Below are 13382 nucleotides of genomic sequence, written 5' to 3' on the forward strand. Positions count from 1 at the left end.
GCAGCTGGAGATTCAATTAAAAAATACAATTATGGGGTTTTTGGTGCCAAAACCACTTTCTGATTATGAGGCACGCCGTAGTGGAGGACTCCGGAAATTTCGGCCCCCTGGGGTTCTTTAACGTGCACCCAAATCTAAGTACACGGGTGTTTTCACACTTCGCCCCCATCTAAATGAAGCCGCCGTGGCCGGGATTCGATCACGCGACCTCGTGCTCAGCAGCCTAACACCATAGCCACTGAGCAACCACGGCGGTTGAAAAAAATAAAATAAAATAAAACGGCTATGAAACTCCTAGAGTGGAAAGAGAAAACCAGGTACGGGTAAGAAAAAGGAAATGGAGCACGTTATAGAAGCGCGTGAGAATGTGTCTAAGCATTAGAGTGTATCAAAAAAGTGGGCATTGCGCGAAGAAGAACTCGTGAGCAAAAGTATACGGACCATATGGTTGCCGAAAAACTAAATTTTTTTGCCATTAGCATGCGTAAACTGAAATTGACGAGTGTCTAGACTAGAAAGTTCCCAATGCTAAGTTTGGGCTGCAGTCCTATGTTTAAATTTCCATTCAGAGGCTGTGTAAAAAAAAAATCGGTTTTATCGCACAATCCTTGGTCCGTATACTTTTGTTCACGGGGGTACCTCATGACCCAAGTTGGTGGGACGGTCACTTTCGAATTTGGTTCCCCCTGAAACGCAGCCCGGTGCCCTACGTATTTGACTATGAACCACCTAACGACGCGAGTTGGTGAGAAAGGGGTTAGGCGCGGACATCGATACATAGAGAGATGGAGACGTGGCGCAAACTGGTGTAAGGTCCCAACAACTGCCAATAGCATTAACAGAAAGGGGAGAAAGCGCGCTTGAAAAGCGCGCCGAAAACAGGATGTCAGCGGTATAGAAAAACCAATTGCTGAGCGTGGCGCGTCGCAGGGACATACTGTTCGGCCGCCGCCAGATGCATTGAGAGGTGGGCAAGTCACCGCCCCCACCCAATGCCTCCTTTACTAGATGCCTGCCGCGTTGTCTGGTAGCTCGGTTCCGGGCCCTCTCCCTCTTCTCTCCTCCGCGAAATAAAGGCACCGAGCGCCTCTCATGGCGAACACCTGCAACTTGCAATCACGTGGTGTGGCCTCTGAGATTAACGTGGCATCTGTCACCGTCTCGGAGGCCCGCGATAACGCTCGCTAACAGACGCCCCCGCATATAACGCGCCGGCGGATGCATCCAGCCGCCGCTGCCACATCCGCCGGAAGTTGAAAAGGCAACGAGCGCCGCCTCACGGAATTTATGCTGAACTAACTTCAACTAAGGGAACCGCCGCTACAATGGGAGAGCGAGCAACGCGGCAGGCATCTAGTAAAGGACGCATTGCCCCACCTAACTTGTTCTGTGCTAAAGGGGGAGAAAACCGGCTGATAACGAAGACAATATGCGGGTTCGCCACGCGGGAAGTGTATCTCGCCGCTCGCCCGCTCACACGCGCAACCGCGGCTGCAAAATGGCAAAAATGCGGCTCTGCCGCGATATCGCCCATGTGCGCACGGCACGCAGAAAGCAACGTCGGCTTATCAGAGCGGTTTTCCGGTGCAGTTGCCTGCTCGTTTGACACGGCTGCAAGATGTCTGGGGCTCCCCGAAGGTTCCTGGCTTTGTCGATCTTATTCTACGAGCATGAGGTTGTCGTTAGCCACTGCGTAGTTCTATCTGAAGTGACATTTAGCTGCCAAGTATTTTTGTAGCCAAAATTTACGCTCACCACATTAACCGCGCCTTCAGAATAATAATAATAATAATAATAATAATAATAATAATAATAATAATAATAATAATAATAATAATAATAATAATAAACTAGTGCAGATGCAAGATTAGTTAGGACTTTCAATTTTTGGGCGAGTTCTGTTAAGTTTGCAGAATTCGGGTTATATGCGTTTCTTTTGTTTGCAATGCAAAGAGCCACTGTTATATGCATCCAAGCACAAAAGTAACTGGAACACCAATGTATTTCTATGGACACTTTGACAGTTAATATGTCGGAACTGGTGCTGTCCTGAGAATTCGCTCCAAGTGGATACTCCGTGGGAACTCAGCGGCTACAGTTCGTAGGTTGAAATATGTGGCGTAACTTAATTAAAAAGGTATTGAGCATAGGTACGTTAATTATTCAGTTGAACATTTTAATTGCGCATAGAACTGATGGCTGCCTCGTCGAGTAATTTAGAAAAAGAGTGCAAATTGTGTTATCTGCAATAGGGAATCATTTGAAAATGTTGGTGCAGTTAAAGAAAGACACCCTCTGTAATGAAACCGGAAAACCCGGTGATAAAATTACACGACTATATGCACACATCAGTACCTCTGTCCCTGTGGATCACATTCGTCTAGATTGCACACAAAACACCTTGCTGATTAAACACGCGGATAGAGGTAACTGAGTCGACGTTGTCCTTGTAGAACTTATGCCATGATGTCACACTGCCCTTAAGACGATTAATTTGTTGATATTTAACAACGCGCATAGAGTTGAAATGGTTTCTTTGTCGCTTGTAGTTCAACATCAAAAACGATAGAAGCCAATGTCCAGGGGACATTGCTGTTGTGCGTCTCTAAGGCATAGCTGCCCCTAAAATTTCGGACACACACACACAAACACACACACACACACACACACACACACACACACACACACACACACACACACACACACACACACACACGCACACACGCACGCACACACACACAAACACACACACACACACGCACGCACGCACATATATGTCTGTAATTTTGGCATAGGGTACGTGAGACACCCTGCGCATTGAAATGTGTGGTAACAAGCATGAGTCGCAGACAATGGCAAAGAGGTATCACTATTTATCACTGTTTATCTCCGTGTTGTCATCAGGATACATTAACTGTCGGGGAGCAAACACACTGTCATGATAAAGATTGCCATTTAATTTGCCAATTACGTACGTGTATATGTAGGATACATATACTGCATGATGCTACTATTTCACCACTTTATTATCCTTCTGTCTGGTATACCCTCTTGGTTGTCTTTAGTGCCGCGATTCTACCTGTCTTCTCCTGAACACTTCACATACTGTACTGCAGAAGAGTTGTATTTCACGTGTCTTGTTACCTGAGCCTGCTGTGGGTAGAAAACAGATTACGCAAGTGGTCTACACTCTTCGCTAACACTGACTCACTCAGCATTTCAAAGCTGCAGCATTGTAAACGTCATCATAAGAAATAAGACAGTTACAAATCTTTGTCTCTGTAAGTATAGGTGGCTCTGAAACTGGACTTAGAAGTTTAATGTGGTTGTTTTAAATTAAAGCCACAAATTCAGTTCGCAAATTGTATAAAGTTTTTAGAAGCATTATTTATGGATTATTTTACGGCACCCTGGGGTCTGCAAATTCCAGTTTTTGCCTGCAAACCTATGATTCAGTTCCAATATCTGTAGTACTGCTTTGCCTTCGCGATGAATAATCGTTTTCAAAATCTCCTGCTTCTTCTCATTCAGGAAAGAGAGGTTATTGTGATGCGCTTTTGTATAATCTAATTTAAAACAGTTTCGTGACTAATTTATTGCGGGGTGCTCACGTCCATTTCAATCCCCCAAAAAGTTAACGTGCACGAACTTTTATGGAATTTTAGCGGAACTGCACCTTCGATCAATGCGATCAACTTGTCTCCACGCAAGCTCTCATCTGACGCGAGAGCTTGTTGAGCGGTCGTTGTATAGAGCAGTAGGAATTTACACTTCGTCAGAGGTGCTGCCTTCCAGTTCAAAACAGTTGCTTATATAGGGTACTTTCTTCCAGAAGCTGTCAGCATTTCTTGTTTTGAAGATAAATTAAAACCTCAGTACCCAGACATCCTGAGGTGCTGTGAATTTAAATAGCCTCGACATGCATATAATAAGTGTTTAAGTGTTTATATATTAAGCATATTTACATCTTCCTATACTAGAACGACAAAGTAATCGCGCGATGCATTGGGGTGCGAGACTTCAGTCGAGCCTTACGCTCAAGATTAAGTTAGAAATTAAAGAAACATAAGCGTGAGCTCGACGTGTAGGAATTAAACATGAGCGCTTATTTATTAAGAAAGGATGCTTAGAAACCACGCAAATCTTTATCTATATCAACACGAAGAATATATATGTCTCGTTTCTCTGTAGCTTAAAGTGTGCTTTTTGTTCTTTTTCAGCTATCCCGGCCCAGAAGCAACAAGCCCACAGGACTCCCTGAACGGGTAGTTACTTCCAATTGTAGAGATAGTGAATAAGACGGTGGCTTTAGCTGTGCTTATATATGGGACGGGCAGTATACGGCGCTGTTATCCAGGGACGTCCCAGATAACCTTAGCTATGAGATTAGGAAAAAGAAAAGTGCAGGTACAACATGCGTTCTTGTGACCGACTGTGTTCGGTCATGCGTTCTTTTTAAAATCTGGAAAGCCTTCGTGCCCTAATGGCTAATTATACAATATCATTAAATAAAATTCTCAATTTCGAATTAGGGTGTGACTTCTCGTAGCGAAACTGTTATATTTTCTCTAAACATCCCATCCAATAGGTTGCCCCACGCTTGCTCTTGCGCAACTATATTTTGAGTAACTCAGCTGATTGCCTGGCTAAGAAGCTGTCTGTGGAAGTGGCGAGCTGTCGGTGTTGGTGTTGGCTTGCAGTGAACTCGGGTTGCCTCGCGAACATCGCAGTCTGTACGCTACTGAAGTGAAAGCTTGGCCGAGTTGGTACAGCATGGTACAGATGGTACAGCAGTGAGATGGTACAGCTCTCGAACTCGAGATTTTTTGAACAGCGCAAACGGCGGGAGGCCAGGAAACACTCATCCATCGATTACGGATGGGTGTGGCGTACACTAGCCGATACCTTCACAAGATTGGACAGGCATGGGACCCAATTGACTGTACCATCTGTCACACTCCCGAGAAAAAAGCTCACGTACTTTGCGTGTGCCCTCAATATGTGGCCGAACGAAGAACACTTCAGTCTAGTGTTGACTGCTTGGACTCCCGTCCCTTTTGGGAAGAAAAAAATTTAGGCGCGTGGAGAAGAGTTGATAATGGCCAGCGGGCGATAAAATTACTCTTTTATTTTCAACGTGAGACTGGTTTAGACGATTGCCTCTAGAACCTGTGAGACGTGCAGACAGTGTGAAAAGTTTTTACGCAATAACTTTCCGTGTGGACAAAATTACTCTAGCGTGTATTGCGTATACAGTGCGCATCCACGTATTGGACAACGTAGCTCATTGCTACGTTGCTACGGCATATAGTAGTTCATTGTACCATAACATAATCAGACGCCACCTACCTTGCCCTGTACTTCCCGCCTCCCCTTTCCCCACTGGAGTAGCAGGCTAGAGACACGCTCTCCAGGCTGACCTCTCCTCCTTTCTCTTCAGTAAAATATCCTGCTCCTTCCTGGTCTCCCGTCATTTGCGCTGTTTTGAGATCGCAAGCAGCCTACGCAGTGATCAGTCGGAGTTACTTCAAGTCACTTCTAGGCTGAGTGGTGTAGTGCAGCATGGACACGTGATCACGCATCACATTTCCTACTTCACTCGCTACGAGTAAAGTGAGTGAATTAATTACACGGGACATAGCACGTGTAAGGCTGCTGAATGAGATGTTTTATGGTACACTAACAATAAGCATTATATATTTGACGGCGATAATTAAAAGAATAAGATAATTCTCGAAATAATATGCTTTCTATGTATTGCTATACATTTAGTATACAGAATGATACCGGTGTCGAAAGCAAACTAATGACTACGCATCATAATGTTCATAAGCGGATATTGAACCAAGACTTTTCAACAGCTTGAAAAATGTTAGCTGGCACATCGAGTAAAAAGAAATTTGATTCAAGAGTAGTACAAGTGTACAGCGACAAGTATACAGCTTATCATAACGGGTGCTGCTGATATGGTAGCTTTTTCACTCACATACGTGATAAAGCTTATGTTCGTGATTGTTTGAAGTTGCTGAGCCTAATACTATTTTTTTTTCTTTTTTCTCTGACTGCAGCCTTTACGTCAAAGTGGAACTGAGAAATGGACATCAAGTTCCGTGCAAGTTGTCCGCAGGAAGCGTCCCGTACGTCGCCCACTGCGTAAACTGCGGCTATTACGCGCTGAAATGGGCCGCACTAAGATGCGGTCATAGACTGTGCGAAGGATGCTTCATGGAATGCGAAGAGTACTTTTGTCCCTTCCACCAAGTAACGAACACGATATTTCAGGTGATGTATGTCTCGTCTTCGGTTTGAGAATTTTAGTCGGTGTATGCTAAAAAAAAAGGGGGGGGGCACGAACATTGACACTTGAAGTTTCGGTTTCGGAGACATTGAACGTACATGTATAAATAGCAGCAGACGCTTGACGAGGTCAGCACCTCGTGTTATACATACTAAGCTCAATATTTTTATAGAAGGCAACCTGATGCGGCAGAAAACATTTCAGCAAAAGGGATGTTCAAGAAATGCTAATATTGAACTTTCTTTTATGTTCTTGCACACAAAATAAACAACTCCTGCCGTTTACGGCACGGTAGCTTATCATAATTTGCATTTGGAGGCGAACATGTATGATAACTAGGATGTTATGAACGCGTGTCTTCTTCAGTTTCGATGAGCGTAATGTTGCAGAGTGGGAAAAGAGTGAAGCAAGATGTCGCTATTGAAGAGTGAACCAAATGAACTGATTTCTCACAGCAGCGATCTTTACCTGGTGAATGGTCTAGCATTGTATCTTCAAAAACGATGCAAACGCACAAAGAAACATGAGCACTGACGGTCAAAGTCGGTTTAGGCCGCCTTCGCAGCGCACAACTAAGCCGCGGCGTTGCTGCAAAGTGTAACTACGGTTTGTAGTTCACTGTGTGGTCGACGGCATATTGGGTACAAAATCATGGGTGGCATCCAAAGGAAATCACGCAAATTCAGCGGTAGCCAAAGGGAGCCAACAAAAGATTTCAAGAAACTGGAATTGACAATATGGCGGAATTCAATGGAGTCGGGAATGCCGATAAGTCTGCCAGGCAAATACATCCAGTTTTCAATAAAGACACCACCTCTCTCTTAACTTAATATGACAGCGAGGAATAAGTCAGTACGTATTAAACTAAAAAAGTTACCTTGCAGCTGCTGAGAATTACACCTTAGAAAAGAATAGACAAAAATGTGGTCGGACAGGACACAAGACATCGAGTTGCGTGGCGATTAGACATGAAACGCCCTATAAAAGTGCGCGCATAGCTGCAGACGCTGTAGAAATTGTTCGTGAGTGTCAAGTGCAGAGAGCTTCTTGTGGCCATTCCAGCTGGTGACGCATGCGTTCTGCATATTAACACTATAGCATTAAGGGCCCTGTGTCGCACAAACTCCGGCATCGAAGACGAAAATCCGACGACAATAAGAAGTTCGAGCCAAATTCCGAACCACGCATACCAAACCACCCTTCTACCACCAACGTTGCACATACCTTGCCTTTCATTCGTTATAAAGTTGTTCATCGGAATTTTCAGAATGGCAGCCCAGGGACAAATGTAATGAAAAATAAAACACTGACAGCACATATTCTTTATGTTAGTCCTTCTCAGATTGAAATATTAAAAGTGCGAAACAATAACAGGAGTTTGACCCACGCAAGAGGCCGCGTTTCTACCAGAAAGCTTCCCTTCGTACATAGCGTTCGCCGCCAGCGTTTCCCGGAAAACCTTACGGTTACATAAGCTGCAGTTTCAGCCACCAAAGGAATTGTGGCTGAAAGATTGCAGCCCCAGAGTTTCGTCTAGAAATTACTGTGTAAAACTGTATGCTGCACGGAACACCAACGCAGGGAGAAAAGAGCTAGTAGTCTTGTCTAGTTTCGATATTCCCGTGCGAAGAACGCCCTCCGACAGCACAGTCACTCGAACGGTCGAAACTCGAGCTTTCTGCTTCATATCACACGTGACAGTACGATGTTTTCAGGAGCGTCACTGCAATGCGAGGAAGAGGTAAAACTGTAAGCTACCATCAAATCGAATCTTTTTCATGAGATATCAAATATTACTACCAAGATTAACCTTCGTCTAAACATTACGAATGTGGTTCTATGTGTCCAAATTAGGTGTAAAATTTTGAAAACTTAAGCGGAAGAATGAAACTCAACCTGGACACCAAACAAACTTTTCTGTGTAAACAACAGCCTCGTAGTGTTGTGTCGAAACGAAGACAACACTTATTGAGTGCCGGCATGGACCAGGCGTCTCAACATTGTCGGTAGGAACGTCAAGGTCACGATCATCTCTTACAGGCAGCTGCTAGGTGGTTGAGTATTCCCATTGCAGCTGTTAGCGGTTTTCCACTCTAAATGGCGCTCACAAAACCTTTATTCAGAACGAATAGCGCTTAGGTCTGTTGTTTGGATGATATAAGGGAACGGTGTGTATCGCAGAATATACGGAGAGCCTGTAATCAGCAGCGGTGTTTATAGCTTTTGCAGTAGCACCGACTCCCTGGCGATAGACAAAAAAAGTCACACGCAGCGCAACGATCCTTCAGACCGTTAACTGCTCGAATAGACGCCTAGTCGCTGGTGATCTCTTACTGCAGCTAAATGTGCCCTGCAGCCCCAATCCCAAGCGCGGCAGGTTTCACGGCCTCTCATTAATCAGGCTGGATGTAGTAGTGCCACTCGTTGCTCGATGATGTCTGGCTATCCTTTAAATAAAAAGACTACGAAAGATTATCGGCAGGTTATACTCATAGTTTTGGAATTATGAGGACAAATAAGAAAACAAAAAGATTCTGAGTTCTCATTTAAATTGTGCTTGCTCCCTTAACCTTATTGCATGGGCCACACTATGATGCGGTCACCATCTGTGCGAAGCTTGCTTCATTGAATGCGAAGGGTACTTTTGTACCTTCCACCAAAAAACGACCACTAAATCTCAGGTGATGATGTCTTATGTTTAGTTTCAGAACTTTAGTCGGCCTATGATAAAGAAGGAGGGGGGAGGAAGGGGGGGCACAAACATTCGAGTTTGAAGTTTCGGTTTCGGAGACGTTGAAGGCACCGTGTTCAAACAGCAGGAAACGCTTGATGAAGTCTGCACCCGCTGTTATACATACTAAGCACAGTATGAATTTATGCGGCAGACAATATTTCAGCAAAAGGGATGTTCAGGAAATGAAAATATTGCAGCTTCTTTTACGTTTCTGAACACAAAATGAACAATTCCTGCCGTTGCGTGCGTGGTAGTCTATCCGAATTCGCATTTGGAGGCGAAATTGTTTGATAGCTAGAATGTCGTGAACGGGTGTCTTCTTCAGTTTCGAAGTGCGTAATGCTGCAGAGCGGCAAAAGAGAAGTAAGAAGTCGACTATTCAAGAGTAAAACGAATCAACTGATTTCTCACAGCATCGAAGTTTGCCTGGTGAATAGTCTAGCATTCTATTCCTGAAAAATGGTGCAAACGCACTAAAAGCCGCGAACTTGCGAAAGGAAGCAGGCGGACTGCCTATCAAAGTTAGTTAAGGCCGTCTTCACAGCGCATAACAAAGCCGCGGTGTTGCTGCAAAGTCTAACTGCGCTGTGTAGCTCAAGGTGTGGTCGACGGCGTATTACGTACAAAATCATGGGTGGCACCGAAAGGAAATTATGCAAATTCACTGATAGACAAAGGGAGCCAACAAAACATTGTAAGAAAGTGGAATCAATAGCTCAATGTAGTGCGGAATGCCTGGAAATCAGCAAAGCAAACACATTCAGTTTTCAACAAAGACACCACCTCCCTCTTAACATGCCAGCGAAGAATAAGGCAGTACATATTCATATACAAAACACAGCCTGTGAATGAACGCCAGGCAACAGCAAGCGTGTGCAGTAATCCAAAATGCGCAGCACATTTATCTACATTGCCTTTTCACATGTTGGTTTTCAACCTGAAGCAAAAAATTGGAGATTTTCATCGGTCTCAGCATGATCACGCGTGGGGTTTCCTTACTTGATTGTTCGCACAGCATTTCCCTAGTAAATGTCACAGCCAAAGTCTTTCCTTTCTCTATGGCCACGGAATCGATGTAGCTAAGTGATCTGGTGGACGGGTCTCGATGTCTGGCTAGGCTTTCATAAAAAAAAGAGAACGAAAGATTATCGGCATGTTACACTTATAGTTTTTGAATTGTGAGGACGAATAAAAACAAAATGATCCTGATTTCCTAATTAAATTGTGCTTGCTCCCTAAAGCCTTATTGCATTATCACTAGATGTTTGTTAAAAGCAACCTGATTTCTTAGTAATTACAGCGAAACCTGTGTAAAATTTCGTTTTTTTTCTGCAGGCAAAACCAGGAAGCTGCCATCCAAGCGTGTACAAACACGTCCTCTTCGAATGTCCAGGTTGCTCAGAGTTAAGGGAATACACTATCATTGCGGTGCGAAAGCGTTTTCTTTTCTGACTTTTTAGCAGTCTTGTTCTTGCTGATGGCTAAATCTTCCAACATGTGGTGTGTCATATCAATACAATAACTCATGCAATTTTATTACAATAAAATAGAAAGAACAATATACATATAAATCGGAATTTGTGTTGTGTCTATCATTGAAACCCGTAGCGACCGTAATTGTGAAACACTTCGTGCGTGTGTTTCTCTTCTCGATGTTGCATAGCGGTGGCTCGTCACTAAATATGTAAAAAGTTCGTATATAAAGAAATTATTATGAGGTATATTGCCCTAGAAACCGGCACTCAACAGCAACGGAGTAATTGTTCGCTGTTCATCAGCTCACTGTAGCATATTTAACGAAGGGGACAATGCCGTTGTTCTGTGAGGTAATCAATAATTGCTGTAATATTTACACTAGAAAATGTAATATGAATACTAGTACAGTTACAATGAACACAGCCTGGGGCCGGTCGTGCCCAAAGAGCTAATGACAAAAGCGGCAAAAAAATATACTTCTTAACGAAGACAAAAAAAAGACACATTCCTCTGGCTTGCATCGAGCTCCCGAGCACAATGCGTAGCAAAGGCCCATATAAAAGCAATTCTTATAAAAGGTTACGGCCATGATATTGGGGCACCCAATTAGTCAGTTAAGGATGACATTATTAAATTTTAAACGTTCTTGCACTAGATGGAAATGCCGGGCACTAGATAGAAATACAGGGCATATTTTAGAGCAAGGGTTCAAGGCTTTTCAGTGACTCCGACATATCGTTGCAGGTTTCTTTTTTACAATTCCAATGCCTTTGTCTGTGGTCACAAAATATGTCGCTAACGGCATTGTGTATCATATAATACATGCGAAAACTGTTTAAAACCCAACCATGCATTTCTACAGAAAATGTACGTTTTTTGGAGAATATGTGGCCTAAAGAAAAGTTCGTTCATCTTTAAAAGAAAACTTTGCTTGCAAACCTGCCGTGGCACTCATGACCGGGGCAGCTGGGTGATATTGGGTGCGCTTTCCATCTTGCCGAAGAGTTCATGCACACAAGAAATTTGAATTACGTACCCAATGGTGGGATCAGACCACTGTCTCTCAGTACAGCACCGCCATGCTCGAACCACTAGATCGTAATTGCCTGAATACTTCTATCTTGCCAATGCCAACTATAGTCAGTGACAGCCTAGCCGTAACAAACAAGGTCCCCCTGCAGAAACACAGGGCGCCCGCCCTTCGCCTCTGAAACAGAGCCGAGCCCTCGGAGAGTCCGCTCTTAGCCTAATGACTTTGCTCTGCTGAAGTAAATGCTAAGCCAATTGTAAAATGAAATGTAGTTGTTTGAAGCTAAGGAAGGAAGGAAGGAAAAAGTGGAGAAGGAAAGGAGGTTAACCAGTTTAGCTAAACCGGTTCGCTGCACTACACATGGGAGCGGGATGAGGGGGTAAAAGATGAGGGAGAGAGAGAGAGAGCACATAGCACAGCACGCGCATCGTCAGTTACAGTCCTTCCCTCTTGCGTGGTACGTGACAACACTGTCACAGCCGCTTGTCCAGGCCCGTCTCTTTAAAAGAACCGAAGTAGTCTCTTCATCGCCTTCAGGTTCGATGTCTTCTGTCGGCGACATGTGAAAATCGTTTCAACGGAGAATGGTCTATTGTAAAAGGTGCGCTAGAACGGACGCCAGAGACTGTCTCTGAACATTATATTCAGGACAGTCGCACAGAATGTGTTCTATCGTCTCCTCGCAAAGACAAGCGTTGCAGAGAGCGTTGTCGGACATTCCAATGCGAAATAAGTAAGATTTCGCGAATGCAACCCCTAGCCATAAGCGATAAAGCAGACTGGAATCTCTTCGGCGGAAATATACCTTGGGCTATGTAGCGATATCACGGCCACCCATTATATTTGTCCTAAACGTTCAGGTTTCGTCCTGAAACCAGTTATATGGGAGCGGGAAAGGCAGCCGTATTAAACAGGGAAAACGACACAACATCAAGGAAACAAGGGAACCTAACTGGCCAGTGCATCTATGCAACTTTCTTTAGTTCGATGGCGTACATAAATTTTGTATTCTTAAGTTGTCAGCGCTTGTCACTTAGGTTGCTTTGGTAGATGAACGCTGCGTGTGTCGCATTCTGCAACTTAGGTGACAGGGAGGAAATGCGGGCACACCAATTTCATTAACGCCAAAATTTCACCAACGAAACGGGTAAATTTTGGACGTTTCATTTACAGCTTCCCGAATGCTTCGCTTCCCATAGATTCCAAGATGATTGTTGCATCAGCACATCTTTCTTTTGAAAACAAAATACATATTCATGCAGTAAGGATTAACCCCTCACTGCATGAGCAATTATGTTCTTGTGTCAAAATATCTATACAACAATGTAATTGGATGATCACTAGCGGTAGCTATGTCTGAGCGGGCTATAACTACATGATACTAAGAGGCGGCAGTAGTGTGTAGGCAGGAGTGGTGAGAGGCAGTAGAAACGCCTGGGCACACCATTCTAAAGAAAGTTTACCCCCTTTGGGGCTTAGATGTTTTGTCGAGTATCTGTTTGAACTTGTAAAGCGAATAAATTAGCTATATATGAGTTCATAACATGCTTAAATCTCTTGTTATGCTCACGAGGCCTTTGTAAAAGTTCTACTTACAAATTAGTGCTGAATTTTGTACGGTGTATATAACATTAGAGAATTTATTTCCTTAGGGAATATGTAGCCTAAGTTTGAAGAATCTCTTGCCTACAGCTGCTGAATTTAAATTGCTCTAAACCCAATAACCTTCATCAAATTCACACAGTGATCGTTCAGAAAAAATGTCTTTGCTACTATAAACTTAGCACAGGCTAAGCTAAATGTTTGTAAGCTTGAATCTGAAGCCTATATAATTTTATTTCCAG

The 13382-nt window shown here is 43.7% G+C and overlaps 1 protein-coding gene across 6 annotated transcripts in view; it reads left to right on the forward strand.

The window, feature by feature from the left end:
• The window catches only part of LOC139050775 (TNF receptor-associated factor 6-like), a 71026-nt gene extending 60425 nt beyond the window's left edge, over positions 1 to 10601 (forward strand). For 5 of the 6 annotated variants that reach the window (XM_070527514.1, XM_070527511.1, XM_070527510.1 and 2 more), the window contains 3 exons: positions 4221 to 4265; positions 6069 to 6282; positions 10368 to 10460. In XM_070527514.1, coding sequence (XP_070383615.1) covers positions 4221 to 4265; positions 6069 to 6206 — 183 coding nt within the window. In that variant the 3' untranslated portion in view covers positions 6207 to 6282; positions 10368 to 10460. Of the gene's footprint in view, positions 1 to 4220; positions 4266 to 6068; positions 6283 to 10367 lie in introns of all 6 variants that reach the window. The other variant, XM_070527508.1, reaches the window with a different exon arrangement.
• Positions 10602 to 13382: the final 2781 nt, after the last annotated feature.

The sequence above is a fragment of the Dermacentor albipictus genome, chromosome 10 (genome assembly GCF_038994185.2).
Source record: "Dermacentor albipictus isolate Rhodes 1998 colony chromosome 10, USDA_Dalb.pri_finalv2, whole genome shotgun sequence".
NCBI lineage: Eukaryota > Metazoa > Arthropoda > Arachnida > Ixodida > Ixodidae > Dermacentor > Dermacentor albipictus.